The following is a 21,192-nucleotide window of genomic DNA, read 5'->3' on the forward strand; positions in this document are numbered from 1 at the left end:
AATAGTAACTTTTGTGTCAATCTAACAATTAATCAATCAATCATAGTTTACGATAATGAAATATCAGTGTATAATTATTTACCTTTATTGTTGTAGTTGTTGTAAATGACGAATCTAAGCACTCCACATTTTCACGAATAAACATAGTTATCTGCTTTATCCCGTGCGGCGGACCCACAGTTATCTGCTTTATCCCGTGCGGCGGACCCACTGGACGGGCATCGTAACGTTACCGGGCGTTACACTTTTTTCATGAGTGACTCCGAGCCGCAACCTAATTTAAGACGTTGTCACGTCAAAAACATTTGTGTTGGTATATCAATTAGGTGTAAAAATATTTGTTTACATGTTTTTTTTTTTTTTTTTTTTTTTTTTTTTTTTTTTTTTGTTTTTTTTTTTTTTTTTTTTTTGCTGTTTTTGGAGTGAGTCAGTAGTTTTAATTGGTAGCAAGGTAAAGGAGGGTGCACAATTATTTTCATTGTGGAAAGATTACAAATTCATAAGTATGCGTCTCTGTAGTAGTATCAAACAAATATACATTCTGTTTGTGTGTTAAATAAACCAAATTAATGTATTATTGTGTGGTTGTTTTTGTCTTCTTAAAGAATCTTTTAAACATTAAATTAACTACTTCTCAACAAGTGGCTAAAATTTGTGCTCAGTTAACCTATTCTATGGGACTTTTATCTTAAGTGATAAAGAAAATGTATTAATTGAAAAAACCTAAATAATTTTTAATATAAGTTTTTAATCAAAACTCACTTAATTAACCATGCCATCCTCTTGTACAGGACCGTGAAGATGGACCGCTCTACAAATTCTATGAGGTGATCCGTGACACAGAGGGTGACTTTATGGATCGTATTACCCGGATGCGAGACCTGACTCTTTTTGCACCATCCAATGCTGCCTGGCTGGATTCCAACCTGAACAACCTGATGCGAGACCGCAGCAGGATACGGGAGATTCTCAACATGCACCTGGTGGAACAGAGGCTCACCATGGACCAGATTATTCAGAGCAACACCAACAAGGTATGACAGAGTGTCGTGTAACACAGGGTTTGAATATATACCCATGTGCTGTAAACTTTTAAAAAAATGGCTCAAAAACTGTTTTGGTAAACTTTTCTGTAGGGACTTTTATTACAGTATTCTCTTATTAAGGGTTTTTAAACATTATTTGATTTGCTTGCCACCTTAAATTAATTAGAGGTTTAAAACCCATTGTGTGAAGTGATATGTATTAAGCACTCCCCGAAGCAGAGATTTGGACAGTGGTTGATTCTTTCAACATCTAAAAATAAAAAGATGTAAAGGTTGACTATCTTCTAAGTTTTCATCCTGAGTTATTTCAGCCTCACTGTTGAGAGCCATCTTCAATTGAAAACTGGAACTGAAACTGTTTTTGGTGTAAGTCTGAAATTTTGTGATAATTCTGTTTGTTTGATATAGTTATTGTGTTAGTAATGTTTTGAAGTGGTGTGAACTGTAAAACTTAGAAAATATTCATGACACCAAGTATTTATACCTAAGAACAAAAGTGTAGTTTCTGTTGAGATACTTTTGTTTTCTAGTTTAGTTTTTCATAACATTTTCACCGTATTTCATAAACCACAATGATTTCAATTGCAGTTCATCCTAACCTAAAATTTGAACTTTATACATGTTGAATAAAAACTTATAGAGCTTTAGTTTGTGTCATTTTGTTGAGTATAGATACAAATCTTTAAAAAAAAAAATCATAATTTTTCTAATGAAAAACTTAACATCTGCTTAATTTGATCAAAATCAATCTACTTGCTTGTACATGTACAATGCTAGCATACACAACAACGAAATGGAGACATTTTCCAAAACCACTTTTTTGCTTTGAAAACAGATTTTTCCATTTACAATAAACACTTTATCTTATGTAATTAATTAGTATTAAGTATATTTTTATATCTTTAATTTTTCTTACTTTAATTTATCTGATTCATTTGTTTAAGCTGTGTTACTAAAGTTGACCCAGAAATATTCATTATTATTAAATTTTAAAACAAACAAAACTGACATCTAGGGTTAAAATAGTAACAATTAAACATATTGATAGGTTTATTATTTTTTATACCAACTAAAATGAGTTCTCCTCTCTCCCATTTCCTCGCTTTTTTTGTTCTGTTTGCCGTTTTTTTTTTTGTTGCGTGTCCTGACAGCACCCTCTGTTCAAGGTGCCCACTCTAGCCCCGCGCAAGAGCCTCTACTTCAACGTCGTCCACCAAGGTCACAACAAGACTCTGACAGTGGAAGGCGGTGGTGTCAACGCCACTGTCATTCAGCCGGACATCGCAGCTACCAACGGTATTGTCCACATCATCGATAGAGTCCTGGGTGTTCCTTTCACGACCGTTGGAAGGAAGCTGGCTACAGATCCCATGTTAAAGTTAGTGTCAATTATTATAAAATCATTTAAATAAATAACATTTTAGTCTGTGGAACAAAGTTTTCAGCAAATTTGTTACAAAATACTTGTCGTCATTAACTTGCCATATCCTCATGAAAATACTCGTTAAGTTTTGAGCAAAGAAATATACAGTTTTATCGAATTTAAATCGAATTAATTAATGTTCTAATAAAACTCCTGAGGACAAATTGTTGATCAGTTAATTGTTTATACACAACATCAAAAGTATTAAAACCATTGGTAAAGTCTGATCAAATTTGATCATTTTCAACCACTTTGAATAAAGTACGGTCAATAAATTGGTATGTAAATAAAATCACTTGGTCAAGATGAATTGATTTACATCAGGCTTGATCAGATTTGAATAGAATTTCATAGAGTTTTGATCAATACTTTTGTATGGTTATAAAGAGAACAGTACATTAATAAATTAACTATTGTCATGTGCACCATAAGTTTAAGACTTCTGTGGTTTATGTGGCTAAAATACACTGTCGGACAACATGCATTAACAAGGTAAGATTTTGGGAGAATCAGTGGTTTATATTAAATTTGAAATAAAATACATTTTTGTTGTTTTTGCTACAAAATAACCTATGAATTTGTAACTCACTCCATAGATTCTTAAACCTTTATACTCGTAAAGTGTTCCCTGGAAATAAAATGTTCAAAATGAAGAGAAAGCCTTGAACAAAACAACACAATTTACTTGCCATAAACTGTCAAAGAGTTATTATTTGTTAATTGTTGAGTTATTTGAACTGTGAATGAACTAATGCTAGTTTGAATTGTTGTCATTAACCAGTCTAACTGGTGAGCAACATTTTCTTTCTGATAAGAATGTTCATTTACTGGAATGTATAATTTTTACAATAATTTCTTTACCTGAAACCTCAATTGTTTATTGGAGAGCATAATTCTACTAATTTACGTTTTCTTGCACAATTTGCAGAGTGTGTAATCAACTCAGTGACTATTCAGTGGCAGAAACTCTTTGTTCATGGGGAATATATAAAAAATAGTAATGTTTTACGTTTAAAATTTGCAACTCCACATGCAGGATGTTTTCAGAGATTAATTAAAGTCACTGAGTTACTAAGTGTTAATTGGTAATTAAATTGTTTAGATAAACAAGTTGATTAAACAGGAGTCCAATAAAGCATACTGGCGTTGGGTAACGGGAGGGGAATTCAATTTATAAACATTAGGTGGCAAGAGTTGAGATGCAGTTAAGCCAAAATGGGAACAATGAAGGCTTTCATATACACTCTATAACTTATATTACACCATCATTGCTGATCCGGTGACACATATGCTTGATTCGATGACAAGTAAAAATTTTAATTTTCCTAGGATCTTCAGTGAATTTAATTTTTAGTCATGGGAAACTTTGTATTAAGTACAATATTCTTATGCAACCTGGAGTTTTTCAACAGAGTTCACGTATACACTTATCCCTCTTCAACATGAATGGCTAAAAGTGGCTCAGCTGCACTCAACCCGCCTCCTGTATGAGAGGCCAAAATCATAATGTGTAGTGGCCTTTGTTGTAATTTCTTTGAATTTTGTCATATTTTAACTCACCTATAAGTGATTCATAATCTGTTGTTCTATTTGCACCTTTAATTATCATAAAGCTTTTAGTTTAAATTATAACATACCTTACTTGAATACTTACTTGAATACTTGAATACTTGTGATCTACGTCGCTGACCGACACTTGTCAGATAGACTGCGTCATTAATACACACAGTGTACAATAAATAGATAATTAAAACATGTAAAAATACATTACAAAATATTTACAAGATGGCGTACGACGTGAAAGTTAAAAAAGTGGCTCATGATTTAGTTCTTCCAGGGAGTACAGAGGCCTCTCAAGCAAACGATCCTTTAACACCCTTTTAAAATCTCTCATTTCCAGTACTCGCACATTCTGCGGCAAAGTGTTAAAAATCTTGATTGCAGACTGTGGGTAGGCCTTTTGAGTGCCACTGAGACGACAGCGGGGCATGTCGAGGTCCTGAGCTCGGCGGGTGTTATATTTATGCACGTTGTCTCTGGTCACAAAATCAGCCAAGTTCTCCCTAAGAAGCACCAGGGTGTTGAGGATGTACTGGCTGTATACGGTGAGAACGCCGAGTTCCATAAAAAAGGGGCCGGCAGTGTTCGCGCGGGGCCGATGATGTTAAGATTCTTAAGGCCTTTTTCTGCAGCAGCAATACATCCCGAACAGCCGGGGAATGTCCCCACAGCACAATGCCATACATCAGGTGACTATGAAAAAGGGCATGATACACAGTCAAAAGATAAGGTCTGGTTATCAAAGCCCTTAGCTTCCTCAGGAGGTAAATGACTCGAGAGAGTTTGGTACATACCTTTGATAAGTGGTCGTTCCAACTTAACTTAGAGTCCAGCCAGAACCCCAACAGCTTTACCCGCCTCCTGGAAGGGGACCCCAGTCTTCAGAGTGCAAAGCAGCGTCTGGGTTTTTTCTTCATTTATCTTAAGTCTATTACAGTTGAACCAATCTTTAGCCTCCTCTAGTAGGTAACTGGCTTCCAAACGTAGTTGGGTGATGTCGCTCCCTCTGCTCATCAGGGTCGTGTCGTCTGCAAATAACAAAGTTTGGTCGTTCATATGCAGGTCATTGATCATGATGGTGAACAAAAACGGCCCAAGAACAGATCCCTGTGGAACACCATGTAGGATACTTTTAGTGTTTGAAGAAGCCCCCATAAGTGACACTAGCTGTTTACGATTGGACAAGTAACTGCAGACGCTGCTTAGCACTGTGCCCCCTATCCCGTACTTTCGTAACTTTGCTGACAAAATTTCGTGGGAAACTACGTCAAACGCTTTACTTAGATCACATAGACCAAGCAAAACGGAATCTCTGTCCTCAAAAGCTTCAGTAATCCTATCAACTAGGCTAAGCATGGCTGTTGTTGTTGAGCGTCCCCTTCTAAACCCATGTTGAGCGTCAAGTAGCAATTTGTTCTGCTCAAAGTACTCCATAAGTTGGGTTTTCATTATGGTTTCAAACACCTTGGAAAAGATAGGCACCAAGGAGATCGGACGAAAGTTAGATGGCAGCATGGGATCGCCCTTTTTAAAGACTGGTACTGTTCGAGAGGTTTTCAGAATCTCTGGAAATATCCCATTTCTGAGGCATGCATTAACAGTTAAAGTAAGAGGCCCTACAATCTCATTTATTACAGATTTCAAAATAAATGTAGACAACCCATGAACATCCTGGCTCCTTGAGTCCTTAAATCCCCTAACCATGCTTAGTACTTCAATGGTACTCACCTCCTTCCACTTAATAAGCCTCAGTCCTGGTATAGGGTCCATCATTGTTGCAACAGGGTCTGTCTGCACATCAGGCAAGCTTGAAATGATGTTATCAGCTACATTGGCAAAATAATTATTGAACTCATCAGGAGTCGCCATAGTCATGGGGACAGGACCAGATTTCCTGTGACTGTTTACTATTTCCCAAGCAGACTTGCATGGATTGGAAGAAAAATACCTATCTTACAAGTAAATATTATTTAGAGTACTATGACCTTACCTTCTAAGTGCTATTTTAATTAAGTAAATGTGTTGAATCTGTGATAATACTTAATTAAACATTATATTTTAAATGACCTGTTTGTCAAAATACAATGAATTATTTACATCAAATAAATACATACAGTACTTAATTTTTATTCAGCAGTTGTAAAATCTTTAAACCATCTATAAAACACACTTTTAATGTCATGATGTCTAAAATATATAAAAAAAAAAACACAAAAAACAAAATATAGGACCATTTTTAAGTGGACTGCTGCAAAAATAGCATCCACCAAGAGCAAAATGGCTTGCACCAATTCATAAGGAAGAGTGTTGATGAAGAAATACTAAACAATTACTATTTTTACTTAGTTTCTACTGATTTTATAATAACACAATATTACGAAATAAAGTGGAGGTTTCAGTTACCATCATTTACACTTATTTACTTAATTCCATGAAAAGTGTGTTTTAGAATTTGCAACAAATTAGTAAAGCGTTGTAAATATATGATGGGTACAAAACTTTATATTTATTTTTTTTAATATATTATTACCATACATGTATACACGAATTACAATTGTTAAAGACAACAATGTCAGAATTGTTACCATCATAAGTACAAACTGTCCATTATGTTTCATGAAATAGAAGTTATTTATAACTATTCAGGATGGGTTGTAAAGCGTTCATTATCAATTTGATGTTTTATGTAGGACTAGGAGCTATTGGTAGAATGCCGTGCCACTACCTCTATCTCCTAAACCACGCCCCCTCTCCCCCCCCCCCCCGTCCATCACACACATATTCAGTTTCTTCACTCACCTCATTATCATTAAATTGTATATTTGATAAACAAAAGTACTGTGTTGTACTTAAAGCAGTGTTGGTTTTGTGTTTTAGCAAGACTTACCAGCTGGGCAAGACAAACAACTTTAACATTCAACTGGATGACACTAGCAAGAAGTTCACCTATTTTGTACCCAGGGACTTCGCATGGAACCGCATGGAGGCCCGATTTCCATCTGCGCACAAGAAAATGTTTATGAAGGACTATGGTTACCATGTGAGTTCCTCTTTTTACTCATTACAAGATGTATTATTCAATACGACATTGCATGCAGTTTTGTATGCCCATAATAATAATTCTTCAATATAGAATTAAATCAATTCATGATGAACACTACACAATGTTAATTATAATTTTGAATAAATCGGATAATAAATGAGTTCTCACTATCAAATATGTTGATAATTGTTTCAGTTGCTTTTTACACACTTCATTTATACACACACGACTGGTGTGTATTGTAGAAATATAACTCTAAGCATATAATTTATAATTTAAACGACTAATATTTAAATTTAAGACCATCTTTTTGTTTTTAACTCTATATTCTTGCAATACAATATAGAAAAATAAAACTGTGTAAATAGTTTTAAAATACTTAGTTTTCAACAAGGCATTCCATTGATTTTACCTGCATTACAAATATTGGAATAACACATAAACTATGCAACTGAATAAATCATGTTTATTAATTTTACGTAAAATTTTAGTACTAAGTAACAGAGTTAGATAGGGATTAAATCTGGATTTTCTTCTATCCTCTCTTTCTAGGTAGCAAAACTGTTGCGAGAAATTTTGATTTTATTACAAGCTTTCAGATACTGCACATTTTAGAAAATTAGTGTTAGAACTATAAAAATATTTTGTTAACCCCTTTTCAGTTTTTTACATAACATTACGCATTGTTATATTGTATTTGTTTTATTCTGTTGTCTGCTGTAATATTGTGCAAGAAGCATTTATATGACAACAGTATGCCGTGCAAGTAATTCTAACGTTTTCTACTAGATGTCAGCCCTTCCTTGGGTTTATTCTAGTGTTTGCACCTTAGTGTGTTTGCTGTGGTCGCACAGTGCAGACAGCTACCACATGTTGTTTTTGCATGTCACCCATCCTGGAGTATTTTATGATTTTATTTCTTGTGTTATTGTACCATGGAAATATCTGACGCACAAATAGGTGATTGGCTTCGTTTAGTACGTGATGAAAAAGTTCATTTACACAAACACAGATAGAAAATTATGAAAATGGACAATATATAAAAAATAACAAAATTTGAAAAAAAGACTATAAAAACTTTTTTGCACTAAAAGTATAAACCTAAAGCCTACAAACTTGACTGTAAAAACAGCAACAAAAATTCAACCAAAGAACATAGTTTAAGGTGCAATAAAAAAACCCGTTAAAGGTTTATTGATGTTATTCTAGATGTAAACAAAAATTTCTCGAATTTGATAAAGAAATAGGAAGCACATTAACATTAAATTTGACTTAAAAATGCACTAATTAGCAAAGTATACATTGAAAGTGGTAAAAGCTAACTTAGTTTATTGTCATAGACTGACTTTTTATTTTTAAGTTTTTCGTAAGAGCATAATTTAAACTATATGAAAATTAATTCACTGCCTGAACAAATGTTTTGTTCAAACATTCCTTAATGGTTTTGTTATTATTATTTATTTTTTATGTAAATAAGTCATTTTTAGTTTATACATTTGTATACAATTTGTACCCAGTACCCTCCCTTGACTGTGGTGCTGTGCCTAAGTCTAGACCAAGTGAATCTGTACTTGATGAATCACCAGTTTATTTAGTTGTAAAGTGAACACACAGCACTATCAGCATGCGAAGGTTATGTTTTGGTCGCTACATTGAGTTCTCTGTTAATCTGACTTCACGTGGCCTTAGGTGAAGCAGATCCTCGAGAGACACTTGGTAGTGGACGACAAGCCGCTGACCATGCAGATGCTGAAGAAGTACTCCAACGAGTCCCTTACTCTTCCCACCATCCGTGATGTTCTCAAACTACGAGTGAAGGAGTCCGACAGCAGTATGTACCTTGTTCATGTTTAGCTATATTTAATTAACTAACTTATCTGTTTATAATGAACAAATTCCAAAGTAATGTGTTGATATAATCAACACAACACAATATTCAAACATTAAATTTTTTATTGGTATTTGTGTTCATAGTGTTTTGATTTAAATTATATTAAATTCTCTGTTTAGAGATTAAAGATCTTAAGATTAAATAATTGTTTTATGACAAAATTAATTAATAATTGGCAAATGCTGGATTGTGTATGCAATTGTTTTATTATAATAAAAAAATAACAAAAAGCTTTAAAGTTATAGAAATTATGATTTTATTATTTATGATTTGTGATTTTGGGTATTCCTTTAATTACAAGTATAAATCATATGCCAAAACGATAACCAAAACGTCCTAAACTTCAGTTTCAATCAATTTTATCTTTCTGTATTGTTAAATATATATATATTTATTTATTTATTTATTTACTTAAAATATCAAACTGTCTTTTAAAGTAGATTGCATATCTAAACATATTTCTAAGTGTTTGTTTGTATAGGCGTATTTCTAAACCATTATTCTTCAATTTTTATTTGCCTTTACTTATTTTTTAAATGTTAATCAAATTATAACTTTAGTTAATTGTAGCTAAGAAAATGTGATTTCATTTATAAAAGACTTCTCTTAGGCCTCCTTTCCACAATAGGAACTAGGGGTGAGTGGGTACCTTTTGGTTTGAGTTATTTTAAAATAGAGTACTCAAAACTCGAGTCGAGATTCACTATCTGAAATTGATTAGCAAACGATGCCAACTAGTTTTTGTTCAGACATATCAATGTAAACTTGATGACAAACATAAAAAACAAAGAATTTGGCAAAATAAGGTATAAATACACATATACGTGGCATGATATGTCAGGAGTGAAAGAAGAACGTCCAACTTAATACTAAAGTGCAACTAAACATAACACAAAATAACACTACTTAAAGATAATGGGTCTAGCAGTAATTGTAAGAAAACTATACCAAGCAATAACTAGCTTGGCTAAACCCCTGATAGATAGCCTAACTGTTGAACAATCCTGTACTTGCAAGCAGCCTACTCGTTCACTGAGGTAGTTTGGAAATCATGAAACTGTTCGTCCACTGTACCTATAAAATAAAAGTGAGAGCAGTTCTGGAGCAGGACAAACTGCCTTTGTTTGAGGGCCTCCTGTCACTAAAATCCATAGAATTATTTTCTTAATTGACTTATTTCATTTATCTTTTCATTTTTAAGCTGTACAGTTACACTAAAGATGTTTTACAATGTAAGATTTGGAATATTACACATCTTAATTAATTATTACTCTGTATGAACCATCCCAATTCATTAGGACTCGACTCGAATTGAAGTACAACTAGTACAAGGTAATTAATTCAGGTTAGAGCAAGAAATAGTACTTGCACACCCCTTCCTGGGACACGATTATCCGAATCTTTTGAGACCAAGTTCCTTTCAAAACTGACCGTTGGATAATGTCAGAACACTGCAAATTTGTTTACGAAGTACTTAAGATCTAATTTTTCAGGACTCATTGGAATGCAATGAAAATAATGTTATAAAAGGTTTGTCCAATAAATAATATTAATTTCTTTTCTTTTCGACATTCCTGTATGTTAGAGCATGCTTGGATTGGTTGGAAATGCTAGAGGTGGAAGTTAATGAATACTGATTCATTCAATCCTCTTCAGTCACCCATCTTTTTGCTAGTCATCAGTTATCTGTCATTGATTCTTTCAAGCGTGAAAACAAAAAGCAGTCAGGGAGCTTCATTCGGATTGTACCAAGGGTGTGGAATCGTAGTTGCCTCTGATTTGGCCAGGAAATTGGTGACGAGGAAGACACTGTGGGCTGGCACGTAGTTGTAATGCGATTTTCTGTCTTTTGTGATATCCAGCAGAGTATTTTACACCCAATTCACACGCTCAAATTGTTTGTAATAATGTCATGAGCAATCATTTTTTGTACATCTAATATCTCTGACAGTACGTCAGTCTTCTGTCTATGTTCAAAAGTTCTTTCACTCGCATCACATTATCTTCCGTGGCGCTTGTAGATGGCCACCCACCACTAGCTTTGTCGTAGACCTTTTTTTGTTCATCTTAAAAGATCTTTTGGTCTCAATTTTAACTGGCATGGAATCACAAAACAAATTTCACAGAAAAACTTGTCCACTTTCTCGGGCTGGCAGGAGAAGACTGGGAATTTATTGTAAAATTGCTTGTGCAACATCATTCACTTCCAACAAGCCAGCTTTAATTTGCTGATTTCTCCCTATACAGTTTAAACGCACTCCCTGACATGTTGATTGCAAAACAAAATACAAAAACTTACTTACATTACATTCGAGACAAAACCTCTGGTTATGTTCTGGTATTGTTTCCTTCCTACTTGTAATAAGGAATACAAGAGTATTTCATTTATTAAAACCAATAGTACATTTATTACTGTTGTAACAACCATCAGGACAGATATAGTTTTTTGTATTACATATAGCTATTGCAAAAGCAATACTTTCCAAACTTATCAGTCTTGTGTTTATTGGTTCGTACAATATCATTAAAGAATAAACTCCAAAGTTAGGTAAATTTATGAGAACTTGATACACCAATTATGCGCAAAACCATATATTATTCTGCTACTCAGTCATTCACTTGGAGTTAGCTGTCTAGTTAGAACAGTTTACTGCATTTCTACTTCCTTCACTTGGCGTCAGTTGTTTAATAACCTACAAGAATTACTCTTTACAATTAATTTGTTTACATTTTAAATCATCTTGTGTTGTAAATTCTCGAAATATGGGAAATATATAGTTATTTTTTTTTTAACACCAATATCAAATTAAATTTACGATTCACTCATTTACCTGAAATATGAGCAATTTATCAAATAAAAATGACTAATATTCGGATAAGGAACGTTGGACAAACACTTTCCGGATAATCATGTCCCGAGTGTAATCTATTCTCTTCTTGATTTATGATTTATATTTCATTAATTTTTAACCCTAAATCACATACATATAATTATAAAATTGTAGTAATTCTAAATAATGTAAATTATCACATACAGACAGCATATTATCTTATAGACAAATCATACAGCTATATTATTTGAACCATTGAATTCTTAGCATGTTTATGGTACGTTTATTAGTTGTTTTGATTTATCACTTATTTTATGTTCAATGTTAAATGTAGTTAGTTCTCAACAATGTTATGCACTTTTAATTTTTTAAATTTTCAGTAAAAAGTGTTCACTTTCTACTAGACTTTTGCACAACCTATTGCAATTTACTACGCATTTAACTTGAGATTCGGAAATAAGTTTAGGTTATAAATGAAAGATGTGTTTTGTCAGTTCAAGATCCTGAGTTACAGAGCCTGGACGGGGGTAAGTGTCAAGATAGAGTTAATGAACACTGCCTGGGACCTGAGACTTGCGAGGGTCCCCAGTGGAGCACGCTCTAGAGTTGACTTGTAGCCCAGTAGACCATGACCAGGGCTGGAACTCACTAACCACCATAACCACTTCATTTAACATACACTGAGTTTTATCAGTAAAATCATCAGTGGTCCCTTTTTCACAATCATAATTCTATTTAGAGTTACTAGTGAAATATCATTAAAACCCATTGGTAATGCCTCTTTTGGATTAAATTGACAGTTAATTAGGTATCATTACCTTTTTCAAATCCAAAAACAAACCGTAAGGTGTTTTCATAAGTTACATGATTTGTAGATACACACCATCATCAGATTACTGTATGATATTTAATATGCCAAATGGCTTCAATTTTGTAGTTAAAATCACATAACACACATAACTCAATGAAAAATAAAAGTCAGTTCACAATGGTGCATTAAACATTGTAGGTCTACATCTACGCTATGTAACAGAAAACCGCAACATGAACAGTTAGACAACAGGTTACATAATCCCCACTCCGGCACTGCACTTCAACAAAGCATTTGAACAAAGGTACAGCTGATCCAAGTTTATTCTGACTGAGGATGGTATTAAAAATTTTATTTGAATGGAAATTCAATTTTTCATTTAAAATATTACATTTTGCGTCTTTGGCATTAAATGCCTGAGTGTTTGTTTATTACCCTTTCTCTGTATTCGTAAACTGAGGTTCCTCATAAACAAGGTCTAGCAATGTTAGGTTATATTATAGTTTCTATAAGTACGTGAATCCAGTTTTGGTCATGGTGTTATTGGGCGGTCTGTATCACACTGTATTGAGAGGAGCACTGTGTGGCATTGGTCTAGTTGACCTTTTTGTTTGCGGTAGTTGAAACTGATTTTTAGCTTCTCAACTGACAGAATGAAGAAACTAACCAAGGATAATAACCAAACAAAGCACAAAAACACTTCAATTAAGGTTCATAGTCAGCTGGTATTTGTCACAATAGGATTCGGAATACTGCTTTTTGTACTATTGAGTACTTTTTAAAACCACACATGTCTCTCTGGCTGTTATGTAATTACAATAGATTTCACAGTGTCATAATAGGTATACTCATTGATTTATGACTCTACACAACAAAAGTAAAAATATTGAAGCTAACTGAAATATTATAATATAGATTAGTCAAAAAATAGGATATTTCAATACTTTTATTCTATGTGTACAGCATTATCTGTGAGAAATATAAAATATCAAATCATTAAATACCCAGGTTTTGATCTAATTTTTTAATTTTAATAACAAGCTACTGAATTATCTTCAATACGATAAACATTGTACACTTTCCTAAACACAATCCCTATCACTCAGGATCTTTTATGAGTCTAACACCCTCTAATTATGTTCAAAACATAGAGAAATATAGTGAAGAACCCAGGTGGTAAGTACTAGAAGGATGTCATTTTGCACAGTCTGCAAAGGAGTGTAGTAAAAATTAAGTGCTGGAAAGTATTTAAAAAATGTGTACAAGGTACTAAATAGTTCCTGGACTACTATTTAAATTTCTTCCTTTATGTGAGCATCTCTCAACTTGTACCAAGTTTATTAAAGTCAGTAGTGTTGCCTGGGAACCTTGAGTCCAACCACAGGAAATGTACGTGACTGCAGTTTAGCTCATTGTTTCATGGTCAATTTAAGTAAACTCTGCTGTAGATTTTGTTTCTGATGTAATGAATCATAGAAACTGATATGATGTGAAAACAGCTCATAAGTCTGTTACTGTCTTAAATAACTTTCAAACATTTTGAAAAAAAAAATATTTTACACTTGTGCTGAAATTTGTAATGAGTTATTGAAGATAGTACATGGAATTCAATAATGTGAAACTCAGTTCAACAAATTGTGTCAGATTTGGTGACAAAAACTGCAAAAATATGCCACCCAAAGGCCACTATGAGAAAAATTGATTTACCTGTTTAATCAATTTTATTCTGTTCAGTGATTTTGTCTTTTTCCAAATGCAGTAACTGATTGTAAAATACTCTTTCAAGGACTTTAAGAAGTATGGAGAGTAATGCTACAAGTAAATACAATGGTGGAATTTAAAATTTTTTAATTGATATAATTTTGTTATTTATATTTTGTGAAGGGATATGTTAAACTGAAAACAGGCAGGAAGAAGAGGTAAAGAACCTTTACCAGGAAACACTTAACACAACAAATATCAAGGAGTAAAAGCAAATTGCATTAAAAATAGGTGTTTAAAAACCTGCAATCTTTCCAGGCAAAGTGATACCACTGTAGGAAAGTTAGTTGATACTCATCTAAATGGAGGAATCAACTAACTGCCCACCTGAGTGCAGTACCATACCAGGGGCGTTTGAGATCTTGTAGACTATTTTACGATTGTCACAATAAACTTTGAAGTAAAAATTCATAAAACAATGAATAGAAACTAATAACAAAAAATCCAATCTGGTATTAACCATTCCTTTTTTTAGTATGGTACAAAAACAGAAATTAAGAGATATCATTTAAAGTAGGCCTCATTTTTAAATACAAATTTTATGCTTGTGTGAGAACATAACACAATAAAAAATGTAATTTAACTTCCACAAACAAATTGATATTGAAAGTTCTAATTCTAGTACCTCAAAAAGTCTTTTCATTTCAATCTTAAGGAGTTAATTTTTTCATCTATTCCCATTATAACTTTTATATTATGTGCAACCTTATATTTATGAGGTTTTTTACTGACTTTGCAAAGGGTTATGAAGAATTTTCTGGAAGCAAAGAGGCTGTATGCATTTTATAAACACAAGTCCTAGTTTTTTTGTGTAATCTATACAGGAATTTCTCCTGTGAAAGAAATTATTATCAGCTAAGGTAGTTTTGGTGGAGATTTAAATTCGAGGGTACTGAAAAAGTTACTAATACCAAATTACAGGTATGTATGAGAGCTACCCAGAAAGTAGTATTTGATGGCAATTTTTGAATTGCCACATTTACACATAATGCCACATTATGGTTACTATTATACTAAAAAAATTCAAAACAAATATTTTTTAATACCTTGAGAATTTACTAATTAAAATGCACTAGCCATGAACCTGCTAAGCTATCATAAGCACTAGGACGCATTTAAATCGCACTGAGTAGCACTTTTTAGAGTTTTTGTTTTTTTTACAAACACCTACTAACATTTACCCACAGTATTTTAGATTTCACAAGAAAAAATAAACTAACCATGATAAGTTTACTAATCAAGCACAGTTTTTCGTAACTACACAAATTCTAACATTGCAAAGTGTTATTTTACTTTAATAGCAAATTACTCTGGTATTTTATTTTCAAGTGATATTTTACAGTTTCGGTTACATTCAGTTTCTTCATCACTTTCTATTAAAACTTAAATTCACTAATATTAATAACACAATTGCATCAAATTTTTGCTGTTGGAAAATAAAATTATGCACTAAGTTGTAGAATTCAGTAACTTATATTTAGCAATGAAATAAAATTACTCTATCACTATAGAATTTTAATTAGGTATTTATTAAGGTTATCAAGAAAGTAACCTCTGATATCATTTAGTACTTCAAGCAGTGGGAGTAGTATTCATCATTGGTAAAACACCATTAAATGCACTTGTCTATTGACCAAACTTTATCAATGACCAAAACTTTTGCCCACAATGTGACATGGATAGTTCTTTTACCCATAAAACGTAGTGGCATTTTATTTAATTATTGCTCAAAACATAATATCCACAACGTGTTGTGGGTAAACTCCCTTGCTCAAAGATCGATTTAAACTTCCATTAACACGTTATCGAAGCGCTTGTACAAGATCTCTATTGTTTTTTTTTTTTTTTTTGTAAAAAAGTTTAACTTTTATTTACAAAACAATTTTAATGAAATGTACTGTAGAGTGTAAATGGAGAAAAATATATTTTACTTTAGTTTACAAGTACAAAGTTAAGTTTACTTACTTTTTTTGGGTAAAACACGTTTTGAATACAAAAACGAACTCGTTTATGAAACATCTTGAAATTAGTACTAAAATAAAGATTGAACTACAAATTTATTAACAACTACACTGTTTAAGTAATCTAACAACATTTAGGTGTTTTTGGTCTCTGAAAAAAAAAAAAAAAAAAAAAAAAAAAAAAAAAAAAAAAAAAAAACACATAATGCATTGTGAAAACTGGTATGTCAACATTGCGTTTTTAAGATCTTGTATTTGCTCAAATACCAAAATGAAAGTTTTCATTGGTCTTTGAGCAGTTGAGTTGTCTTACATTGTGTTGTAGGTATTACATTTCACACAATATATAAGGCTGGTGTGTACAAGTGAATCAACCATCAGCCCTGACCCTCTAAATTCTAATTGTAATCCTACAGTAATAGCAATTCCAACAACAATGGTATTAAATGTTGCTGTATATTTGGAGTTAAAAGTCCAATGCCCAAAGAGAGAAGAAATTGGATCTGTTTTATGTTATGACATTAAAAAGTTTAATGGAAGATATGACAAAGTAGTCAAAATAGTCAGACCACTACTAGTCAGACCACTACTACTTTTTTTAGTTTTTTTTAATACTGCGGAAAAATTTGTGTGTGAAGCAGTAACATTGTGGTAAATTTGAGCACACTGATTCCAACATGTCTCTGTGGTGTTCTTAAAACAAAATATCAGTATCAGCAACAGCACTGTATGATAGCTGGTGTGCAACAGTATCATACTACCATTGCGATACTTGATGTATATCTCAATTTGGAAAATTAGTTGTACAACTTTTGTACAATAAATTTATATTTAATTTGATTTTTTTATAATCAAACAGAGGTTATTTTTTAAAGATTCCCAACATTTTAAAATTTTAGATCAGTTGTTTTGTCAAATATTGGATAATGTTATCAATAATAGCTAGGATTATGTCTTACTTAATGATATATTTCATGATATTTGAATGGTCAGGGCACATATAGATGTATAATGAACGAATTGTTACCTCTCCTTTCATATATGAAACTTACACATTAATGCGATAACATCACATTTCTTCGCACAAGAATTTCCATCCATGCATGATCTCTACTCTCAAATTTATTACTCTCCTAGCTACCTACTTCTGTGTTATTTTTGCTTCCATCTTTATACAGAATATTTGTTCATTTAATTATTACTTGTTTATATTTTTCTTTTATAGTTTGCAAGAACACCCATTAAGGCAGCACTACTAGAAGTACTAAACGTTTTGTTGGAAGAAGTTTTTTCTATAATCACTTAAAAGTTTTATTATTGTAATAGAAGAGGTCATTTCTAAATCTTGTTCTATTGCTGAGGTAGATTAATTTGTTTTAATACAAATCTAAAGTGCTGATAAATCTATTTAAAAACTGTAACATTTGTTGTTTGTTATTTTTTCTACGTATCAATAATGTATTTATAGTATATTAACATAGTAAATTTATAAAATATTTTAAACTACTAAAACATGCTACTTTATGCAACAAAAAAAAGGAAGATGGTGAAAACCTAGACATAAAAATTTACTCATTAACCTAATATTCTCGATTAACCTTTTGTGCTGTCTATTGTAGGGACAAAAACAGCACAACCCTTTGGATCCACCAAAAACGATATGAGTGCCCATAGTTTGCTTCTGTCTCATGATAAATTATACATCCTACTACAATATACTTAATTTAGGTTAATCCAAAACGAATCAAGTTTTATTTGTTTTAAAATTCATATAAGTTGGTCCATTTTAGAATATTTAAGGAATCTAGTCTCAGTGTATCACAGTGTTTGTCGTTATTTTTTTACAACATTACACATACACCCTCTTCTCTTTGGCTGTCATTCCCCCAGATGTGTTCTATGGCTAGATTCTAAAGTAATACATTTAAATGACCACAAAACGTGAATCAAACGTGAATTATATTGAATTTAATTTCAATATAACTTAAGTTTATTAAAAGACAATACATATAAATATTTATTAAGTCAGCAAAGATATAAGAAATGTGAACAATTCCAATATAGTGTGATCAATCTTATTTTGACGTGTTAAAAAAAAGTATATCAATCACTTTTTTTATTTTTGTGTCTTATCGGATGTAAAAATAAACAGATATTTATATAGTAAACATGTCAGATTGCATTATTCCTAGTATGGGACACTGTAAAGTATGAGGAGTCTCCAAAAAGTAAGTATTGTTTTAAAGTAAAAACACCAAAGCAAATTCTTTAAGATAATTTTATTCTTCATGAAAGATTGTAACTTACACTATTTTTCAACCTAGTTTCCTCCATTATTCAGGCATTTATCACAGTGAATGACCGGCTTATCTAAATCCTGTAAAGAAACATCCTACCAGTCAAGACAGCTATAACTGTATTCCTTCTTGATTTTGTGTGTCTTCATCACATTTGATGCTTACTGCTTATCGCCAAACTTGTGTTCAATATGAAGGAACACAAGTGGTAGTGGAGAGAGTGCCAGGACTGATCTGTATAGGTGTGAATGAACTGCTCCCTACTGAACTGTTAATTAACCTCTGAGTGTCACAAGCAGCATGGGGCCTATCATTGTCTGTGGCAAAACAATTCCTTTACTGAGAATCCCTCTACATTTGTTTTGGAATGGGTACAAAAGTTTCTTCAAATTTTCACAGTAATGTGTCACATGAATGGTTTCATCTCTTGCTTTCACTGAACAAGCAAAATCACTTTCTTATACCAGAATACAGTACACATAATTCTTTGCATTGGCATTGTCATGCAATTTTCTTTTGTGGCATCCAGCGTGTCGCCAATCCATCGATTCCTCAAGTAACATGTTGAATCCAACTTTTGTCACCAGTAACAATTGTATCGGGCCAGAACTGTCATGATTCACAAAAGAAGGCCTCCCACTTTGTGTTTTAGAGGACATTGTCCATTCTTCATTGAGCTGCATAGCTCACTTTCGTACCGTCCCATTACTCTAAATCTTCATAATCTTACAGTGGATTTTGGCTGTCTTGACATTCCTAGCATTAAAAACCGAACAAAAAAAACTGAATCTCACAGTTGTCAGTGTCATCAATTGTTTTAAATATATTAACAGACACAGTAAATACAAGACTAATAAACCATAATGGCATCAGTGTGGAGCTGATGAATTGCAAGTGTGCAAGCACAGAATAACGACAATGGTGCACGTAGCGGCATTATAGCAAACCTGGTACCTATTTTTCAGACATACTTTTCATTTGTTCATCTGATACATTACAACTTATCACTTAAGTTTTGTGTGTTACCAATAGAGGTTCTGTTAATTAAAAATAATCCAATAAACACCCAAAATGATATAAAAATACTTTAAACCATTTCAAGATGAAAATGTAGTCATACCAGTACAAATACAGCTAACATATTTTTAATCAGGCAATAAGTTTAAAATCTCCTACATGCATACTCTACTAAATCTCTTACATTCACCCTGATCCTTACTATTTCAAGTGCAATGTAAATGTTAAGGGTGGGCGACTTATAAAGGGCAAGATATTTAAAACCATCTATCTAAGCTGTAATCAAACTCGTCAACAACAGTACTTGATGTTCCCATCCAATAAGATTAGTTACTTACCTGTCACCTTATCAGGAGTCCCAAGTGCGCTCTGAGATGAGATTGGAAGCCTGGCACTTCTAGTGAATGACATGGTCATCAGAAATTAGCATATGATCCATGATGAAGACCTTGCATTATTAATGTGATGAGCAAGGTACAATAAGGTATGCCCTTTTATTACCCCTTCTGTTCCCTTTCTTTTTTTTTGTCAAGTAGCGGATGATTATAAAATAAATTTTGAATCTGCCCCTGAATTCTCTCAAAGAATAAACACAACATACAAATAAAATTATTTTTAGAAGCCTCTTTCTTAACTTTCTCCTAGCCTAACCAACAAAATCAGTGTTCTGTCACAAATCCCATCCACTCGAAAACGCCAATGTTGACCAATATTGTGTAGCATTGTTTTTTGTTTTTAATGCTAATATGTAGAATATTTGTTTTTCCTATTAGCAGTCATTGTTTTTATAGTGTTGTAACTGGTATTTCGTGTCTACCTTTCCCAACATTAGTTATATTTTTTTGAGTTTGAAGCATTTTAGTATAGCTTTGCGTATAATTAAATATGAGCAAATTGGCCTCTGTGTCTAAGCAAAAGTAATTGCTATTTTATTCAGTGTATCAAAATAGAAGATACCTTAAAATATTCATGAAATATTAAATTTCAACGTCAATCAGCCACCTCAAATTAGGTGTAAGATTTATTTTAATTTTTAGTAAAAATGGAATGATTCGAAATGTTGGTATTCAATTAAAAGAAAAGTTTTGAAATTTTACTCCATGTCATATTTCCTGCTGGAGAAATTCAAATCAAGAATCCATTAATTACCTATAGTATAGCCCAGAACTGACACCATTTTAAAAACACTTGTTCCTGCATATAGAACACATTGAAAATTAAGACAGCACAAAAAATACGGTAGAGTCATGGCTATCGTCAATGGAGGGATGTTTCTTTGAAGAGGTTGGGATGAGTTCGTCACTTGCAATAAGGTCTAAACATTGATGGAAACTATGTTGCGAAATAGTTTAAGGTAAACATACTTTAATCATGTAAAAATCAAGTTTATAGCACAACCGTTTGATTAATTTTAATCATGTAAAAATAAAATTGGCTAAAACAGGTTTTGGAATTATGTTTTTTTAATGCTACTTACTTTCTGAATGCACGTTGTACAACTGGCTACAGGACAGGCCACTAATTAGGTATTACTGAAACTTTATTTAATAA

At 32.6% G+C, this 21,192-nt stretch overlaps 1 protein-coding gene across 7 annotated transcripts in view; it reads left to right on the forward strand.

The window, feature by feature from the left end:
* Nucleotides 1-21,192, forward strand: part of LOC124368897 (fasciclin-1) — a 340,962-nt gene that overhangs the window by 314,766 nt on the left and 5,004 nt on the right. For 3 of the 7 annotated variants that reach the window (XM_046826402.1, XM_046826407.1, XM_046826403.1), the window contains 5 exons: nt 792-1,034; nt 2,198-2,424; nt 6,907-7,069; nt 8,762-8,903; nt 12,289-12,321. In XM_046826402.1, the coding sequence (XP_046682358.1) occupies nt 792-1,034; nt 2,198-2,424; nt 6,907-7,069; nt 8,762-8,903; nt 12,289-12,321 (808 nt within the window). The remainder of the gene's footprint in view (nt 1-791; nt 1,035-2,197; nt 2,425-6,906; nt 7,070-8,761; nt 8,904-12,288; nt 12,322-21,192) is intronic. The other 4 variants (XM_046826405.1, XM_046826406.1, XM_046826408.1 and 1 more) reach the window with 4 other exon arrangements.

The sequence above is a fragment of the Homalodisca vitripennis genome, chromosome X (assembly GCF_021130785.1).
Source record: "Homalodisca vitripennis isolate AUS2020 chromosome X, UT_GWSS_2.1, whole genome shotgun sequence".
Taxonomy (NCBI): Eukaryota; Metazoa; Arthropoda; class Insecta; order Hemiptera; family Cicadellidae; genus Homalodisca; species Homalodisca vitripennis.